Source organism: Excalfactoria chinensis, chromosome 4, assembly GCF_039878825.1.
Source record: "Excalfactoria chinensis isolate bCotChi1 chromosome 4, bCotChi1.hap2, whole genome shotgun sequence".
NCBI lineage: Eukaryota > Metazoa > Chordata > Aves > Galliformes > Phasianidae > Excalfactoria > Excalfactoria chinensis.
The window spans coordinates 49,726,686-49,733,685 of record NC_092828.1 but is presented as its reverse complement, the minus strand read 5'-3'; the positions used below and the strand labels follow the sequence as shown (position 1 = coordinate 49,733,685).

At 47.9% G+C, this 7,000-nt stretch overlaps 1 protein-coding gene and 1 long non-coding RNA gene across 7 annotated transcripts in view; one reads left to right on the top strand and one right to left on the bottom strand.

The window, feature by feature from the left end:
• Positions 1 to 288: 288 nt before the first annotated feature.
• Positions 289 to 2,494, bottom strand: SLC25A4 (solute carrier family 25 member 4). The gene is made up of 4 exons (XM_072335651.1): positions 2,262 to 2,494; positions 1,509 to 1,995; positions 855 to 995; positions 289 to 570 (listed from the first exon to the last, which is right to left on the bottom strand). The coding sequence occupies exons 1-4, from the start codon at positions 2,370 to 2,372 to the stop codon at positions 413 to 415; spliced, it is 897 nt and encodes a 298-aa protein (XP_072191752.1). The 5' UTR covers positions 2,373 to 2,494; the 3' UTR covers positions 289 to 412.
• Positions 2,495 to 3,616: 1,122 nt separating this feature from the next.
• Positions 3,617 to 7,000, top strand: part of LOC140251726 (uncharacterized) — a 31,896-nt gene continuing 28,512 nt past the window's right edge. For all 6 annotated transcript variants that reach the window (XR_011903463.1, XR_011903462.1, XR_011903465.1 and 3 more), the window contains exon 1: positions 3,617 to 4,252. This is a non-coding gene — a long non-coding RNA (uncharacterized lncRNA). The remainder of the gene's footprint in view (positions 4,253 to 7,000) is intronic.

Sequence of the window (7,000 nt, the reverse complement as noted above, 5' to 3'; positions counted from 1 at the left end):
AAATAACAGCTTTAAAGATGACACGGTTTATAAAATCATGTTATATCATCATGGTGTTGGGTAGCTAGAGACATGACTTAGTATAAAAGGCTTTTCTCACATTGAGTTCACGTTAGATTTTACACTAGGTGTATAGCACCTACATCTTGTCTCTAGACAAAATGCTTTATCTGAAATTTGAAAGGGTGTAATATATACACACAGTTTCTAATATAAATGTTGGAGGAATTTCTATACAAAGTGCAACTGTGCTGTAGTGGACAGATTGAAAATAAACGCATCCCTCTCTCAATTGGATGTTATTCAAGTCTTATTCTGTTTCCCTAGGAAATATTTTGTTGTCCATTACATCACAATAGTTATTTTAAAAAGTTGATTGAGAACAACTGAACTACTATTAGGTTGTGAAGTTTTAGACGTACTTCTTGATTTCATCATAAAGTACTAGTACGAAAGCTCCACCCATGCCTCTCAACACATTCGACCAGGCACCTTTGAAGAATGCTTTGGATCCTTCATCTTTTGCTATCTTCTTCCAGCAATCAATTGTGCCCTTGTACATAATATCAGCTGTGGAAACAAATGAAGGTCATAAGGTTGGTTGAGCTAGTAACCAAGAATTTCAAAGGAAATAATCGGTTCCTAAAGTCATTTTAATTCACCATATGAAAACTAAAGCACCACTGAGATAACCAGAAATGCCTGTAGAGTGTACTAAGGCATGATCAGAAGTTTCCTGTAGGGTTGTGGGTAGCCAACAACCCTTTTATAGAAATCCCTCACAAACACCACAACACTCCTACCGTGCATCCTAATGAAGTGCCAGAATACCATGGGAACAAACTTATTCTTACCTCCCTTTCGTCCGGACTGCATCATCATCCTACGTCGCACAGTATCAAAAGGGTATGAAACCAGCCCTGCTGCTGCGGTGACACTCTGGGCAATCATCCAGCTCACTATGATGTGCACATTCTTTGGATCAGGCAACATACCTGCCACCAAGAACAAATTATGAAGCAGGACAAAGGGAAAGTGTTACAAGATGGCTCTGAAAGGAACAGTCACCCACCAAACCCAGAAGTCACTCAGTCTAGTCAATAGGAACATGCCTGCAACTTCTCACTTTGGATTAGACAATGAACAGTTGCTATGAGTGAAAAAAAGTTGATAGGATTATGGAATTTTGTGACCTACAGCCCACTTGACACTCCTTGACCAAAAGCTCTCTCATGCACAGCCCTCTGTGGGCTTCAAGGAGGGACAAGCCCCCATATAAACATTAAAAAAAACAAACAAACCACAGAAATGACAGCAACTGCAAACCCATTGCTCCTGCCTGGAGCAGCAAGTTGAGGAAGGCAGGAATGCATTTCAGAAACACCAGAGCATACTCCAGCACTAGCGCCCCAGAGCAGTAATAAGCCCAGCCCTGCTTGTCCTTGTAGGGCAGGGTACCCTAGCATGCCTTTACTGGTTAGATCTTCACCGCTCCATCCACTTCTTACCCTTGGCCGTGTCATAAACCCCAAAATAGGCTGCTCTGTAGATGATGATGCCCTGCACAGACACGCTGAATCCCTGGTACAGGCCCTTCAAGCCATCGGACTTGAAGATCTTGACAATGCAGTCGCCCAGCCCCGTGAACTCCCTCTCAGTCGCTCCTTTGCCCACATCAGCCGCCAGCCGGGTCCTGGCAAAATCCAGCGGGTAGACGAAGCAGAGCGAGGTGGCTCCAGCCGCACCGCCAGATGCCAGGTTGCCCGCAAAGTAGCGCCAGAACTGCTTGTGCCTGTCCACTCCGCCCAGGAAGATCTGCTTGTACTTGTCCTTAAAGGCAAAGTTGAGGGCCTGGGTGGGGAAGTACCGGATGACATTGGCTAGATTGCCCCTCCAGAAGGAGATGACGCCCTGCTCCTTGGGGATGCGGACGATGCAGTCGATGATGCCCTTGTACTGTTTCTCCGCTGTGATCTGTTTGCTGGCGTGCTGGACCTGGAGAAGCAAGAGCAGGGTGGCAGGGCAGGGCGAAGGACGCGGCAGGGTCACCCCGCGCGCCGGCCGGCAAAGGGCTGCGAGCGCCCGCCCGCCGCCTGGCCCAGCTCCCGCTCCCCGAGGAGCCCGGGCAGCTCCGGCGAAACCGGAGCCGGCCGAGCGCCTTCCCATATTTAGGCACACGCCGGGTCGCGCCCGGCCCACCTGTGGCGCAGCTCCGCCGGGCTCCGCCGCTCGCAGCCCCCCGCGCCCTCCCGTCTCCTCACCTGCAGCAGTAACTTTACTCTCTCGATGGGGGCGACAGCCGTCTTGGAGATGGCGGCAGCGATCCCGCCGGCCAAAAAGTCCTTGAGAAAGCTGAGCGCTTGGTCACCCATGCTGGGAGCCGGTCCGACACCCCCTTCCCGGAGATCCAACTAGCCGCGCACCTCCCCACCCAGGAGCCCCGCGTCGCGCTCCGCCGGCCAAATGGGCCGGGGCTCCGCGTCGCCCCGCTTATAACCCGCGGCCTCTCGCGATAGGAGAAGGCGGCCCCCTGGGGCGCGCACATTGGCTGCGACCCCCCAGGACCCGCCCCCGCTGGGGGGCGCGAAGCGGCGCCGCCATGTTCCTCTGAGGGGACGCCGAGGGCTGCCGGTGTCGGGACGTTTAAAGGGCAAATTAAAGTTATCTGGTGGCCGCGGGGAACGCGATGTCAGAGCATGTGCCTGCTGTATTAATAGCTCGCGGGAGGCACCCGAGGGGACCGAGGAAGCTGGCAGGAATACCTCGGGCGGCAATAACTGTTCGTAGGGACTGGCGGCGGGCGCTGAGGGTGCTGGAGGTGCAGGCTTTGTGTGTGTGGCCTCGAACCTCTGCTGTGCGTGTGCTGCAGGAGGGATTCGGGCTGCCGGGGAGGGTGATCGTAGGATCATAGAATGGCCTGGGTTGAAAAGGACCGCAGTGATCATCTAATTTCAACCCCCTTGCTATGTGCAGGATCACCGATCAACAGAGCAGGCTGCCCAGAGCCACATCCAGCCTGGCCTTGAATGCCTGCAGGGATGGGGCATCCACAGCCTCCTTGGGCAACCTGTTCCAGTGATGTGGTGGTGTGCGCGTGTCTGTGAGCATTTGGGGGAACTAGAAACAGGTGAGGCCTCTGCGAGGCAAGGACACAGAACCTCTTCGTGTCTGATGCTGTGTGAGCCCTCCAGCCTTGAGGTCTTCAGCATCCCAGCGTGCTCCAGAGGCTGCCTTACCATAGAGTACACAGCATGCCCTCCTGCAGCGTGCCCTGGTTTCAACCTGACAAGGTCAGACCCTCTGCAAGCGCTGCGGTCAGGCATCCCTGCAGGAAGCACGTGCTTGGGAATGCTCAGGTTGCTTGACTCATACCCTGCGGGAGGGCTGCAGCAAAAACTTGCCTCTCTTCAGTGTATAGGGAAGCACTTCAGACTCAAATGCAGATGACGTGGCCTTCTTCACGTGTTCCCTCTGGCTGATGTCTGTACAAGCTTGTGATTCTCTCTGGCAACGAGTAGCTATATGAAAGCCAGTGCAACAGACTGTAAGCGTATACTAAAGAATTTGCTTTAAAACAGTCATATGTGGTTCTAGGATGATGCTGTACTAAGGAAAGTCGAGGTTAATAAGGTCAGCTTTAATTCAGTAATATAGTATCAATAATGGAAATAGAATTCATCTCAATGTAAGTGCTGAAAGATTGGCTGTTCCATGAAGAGACATTCCCTTCAGGACAGCAAATCTCTTCTCGCTGACGTCTGTGTTCACACGAGGCAATTAAACTGTAAATTTGATCCCTAGCCTCTCTTGCTCTCTGCTGCTCTCCAGTCTGTTGAGGTAGAGGTCTTTTCTCATGAACTTCAGAAGCAGCAGCTTTAACCCTGCACACCTAAGCCACCATGAGCAAGATGGAGTCTTTCCCCAGTTCTAAGAAATGGGAAAAGAGGTCACCTGAAGAGACCTTTTTTTCTAAGCAAGATCTGAAAACAGGTGCAAACTGGAAGCACAGGGGACCCCTAAAGTTAGACTGTGAGTTGAGGGGTTCATTGTTTAATAGGCATAGGTACTCTTGACCTTTGCTTTTTCTTCCTCATGCTTAACTCACCAAGTGTGGTGTCTCCTCTTTTCACAGGAAAGTAAAAATCCTTTTGACACCTCAGGGCTTCTGCTGCTGGTTTCACATGAACCCACGGGATGGCAGTGTTTGCAGTGCTGCCCAGCTGGATGAGGTCTCCTCAATGCATGCAGGCAGGTGTGTACCAGTGCCCTGCTGGCTGGGGTCAGCGAGTAGCAGCAGGGTGGTACCGGGAGGGCGGGGAGTAGGGCCTGCAGTGGGACTGCGGTGGGGAGTGTCCAGCCCAAAAGAGTCTTAAAGCTGCTTCTTCCCCGCCCTCTGCATTTTCTCTAAATGAATAATAAATTTTAATAAAGCTTTTATCATAAAAATTCCAGCTAGCCTTCAAAGTTACTGTTATACATCGTTATTCTGTTCCACAGAAGTTCTTTGGTTTGATACATATTTCTGTAGCAGTTATGCTATATATCCACATCTGCCAGTATTTACATAAAGCAATGCACTAAAAGTGAGTAGTCACCTTTTATGCTTTTGATCTCCCTTCCCAGAGCCCAGATGCTTAGTTTCAAGGGATATTCAACTTTCATTGTTAACAGTGTTAAAATAATGGGCTAGACCAAGACGTATGCCTGCTGCTCTGGGTGGTGTTTTGTGATTTATTTTTGCTCCAAATGTCTATTTAGATCTTCCATATATGTGACAGTCCAGCCTTTTTATTCTACTTGTAGGAGATCAAATGCACTCTGTAAAGGACCTTCCATTAACTCTACCAGCACCACCGAACAAGGATAGGGATTTCCATCCGATAGCAGACACAAGGGGGAGCACGAGCAGTCTGTAAGACCATGCTGACCCCCTCCCCCCCCCCAGCACAGACAAGCTCTGGGTAAAGTAGTGGCAAGATGCCAAAGAAGAAATGTGTTTTGTTTTGTTTTCAGAAGAGATTTGTGAGGTTGCAGTAGATTCTCCGTGTCAGATTGGTTTATGTTTGTGGTGAGTTCCTCCTATAAGTGGAGAAGACTGGGAGGGGACACACAAAATGACAGTCTGAAAATGTAACCAATATGAATTGAAGATTAATCTCATGCTCTGACCCATCTGGCTGGAGACAGGAGCCAGCATTTTCACACTGGGCTGTACAGGGCTGTAAAAATACAAAGAGTAACTCAGGTTGTGTGTTGGAGAACTGTGAGCTGGTGGAAGGATGCAAAGATGGGGTTTATACAGTAAAGATAGTGGGCTATATCTGTGCAATATGTTCTAGGTGTGTAAGAGGGTTTTAAGACTGCATTTCTCAGACCAGACAGAAAGAAGTGTAACTAAAGTGATGAGACCTTGAATCAGGGCACTGTCTGTGTGGATGCATGGGGAAAACTCATCTCGACCTTAATATGTAGGAATGGAACACCAAGATTTGCAGCTGATACATGAAACTCTAGGGACAAGGTGAAAGTCAGAGGTGGACACTCAGTGACCAGCTTAGAGAGCGATCCATAGTGATGAATAAAGAAGGCACCATGAAGGATGGGGGATCTGAAGAGATTAAAATTTCTTCTTTTTATTCATCTTTATTTGCTTTCTCTCTCTTTTTTTCCCCTTCTTTTTCATCTGAAATTCTTGATGACTTGTTTTCTTCACGAACCATTTTCATCTAAAACTCCTGGGAGCAGAGCTAATCAAGACTCCTGAGAAAAGCTTTTTATTTCACCAGTTGCCTGAATCGCTAAAGCATAAGCAAAAACATGTATTCATTTATGTAGAAATGTCCTTAGTCCCAGCATATATATGCATGACAGAAAGAGGTCTGCCAGACAGAACCTCCAGGACTGAGGTGCTTATGCTGAAGGCTGTAACCATACCAATGAGAGAAGAGTGGCTGAGGTGATCTATAGATGTCAGAGCTTATTCTTGATGCATTGTGAACAAGATATCCTGAGTGGAAGGAATTATTCTAACACCTATCAGAAACGACCTAGGCAAAGCAGAGAGAGATGTAAGGGGTAGGTACTGCGTAGATGACTGTTGCAAAGTTGATTTCATGCTTTAAGTGTCCGTGTCACTGCAGGGAATACAGGTGAGTGAAGATGTTTCCACTGCTGTTCTGTAACAAGCTGAAATTGCACAGCAGACCCTTGTCAGGCTGAAGAATTCTATGCAGCAGTTTGTGACACTGCTGCCTCTTGTATGGTTTGATCTAGACAGCCACAGAGCTTTGGGCAGTCATGATGGTTGGATTGGTTGATACACAACTGAAAGAGTCTGCAAAGGAATTAAGTAGCTTCTGCATGTCTCCATGGGCCAGATAGTTAGGAAGTGCTACTATGTCTTTGCATTGGGTAATGTAGGACCTGTCAGTGGCTTATGAGTCTAACCCAAAGCTTCGTGTTTGAACTAGACAAAAGCTACCTTCAAAGGAGATGTCTGAGACCAATTTTAAATAGCAAGTGGTGTCCAAGCTGTTTGTGGAGGATTTTACTGCTTCAGAGCTCACTCTGGGAAAGATGCAATTTGAGTCCCAACTCAAAAAATTCCTTTGGATTTCAATTTGCCAAACTGAGCTGGTGTGCAGGATATGAGAGGGAAAAAAATGATGGGGGTGGAAGCAGAAGTCGGGAAATAGATGATGTGGCATGCTGCCTCAGCATGATAAAAACAATCTGGGTTTCACTCATTGCTTGGGTAGTGCTTCTTGGGAATACATCTAGTGCAGGAGCACAAGAAAAGCACTATCTACCTCTGCTTCAAAGGAAAAATAAGACTTTTCAGTATTTGCTCATAAGTTGGGAGAAATAAATACTGATTACATTAATATTTATTATTATAGACTCTTAAATGTTGATGTATTGTTTGGAATTAATGTCTCTAGCATGTACAGTTGTATTATAAGTATGAATGAGTGTATGCTGTCAAAGTGTCCTAAGTAGA

What these genes read in the sequence shown, in the direction of transcription:
- SLC25A4 (XM_072335651.1), bottom strand. Translation starts at nt 2,372, where the DNA reads ATGGGTGACCAAGCGCTCAGCTTTCTCAAGGACTTTTTGGCCGGCGGG. An exon ending in GGTTTATGACACGGCCAAGG is followed by an intron (nt 996 to 1,508) that starts GTAAGAAGTGGA and finishes TCTTGGTGGCAG; the next exon opens with GTATGTTGCCTGATCCAAAG. An exon ending in GCAGTCCGGACGAAAGGGAG is followed by an intron (nt 571 to 854) that starts GTAAGAATAAGT and finishes TTGTTTCCACAG; the next exon opens with CTGATATTATGTACAAGGGC.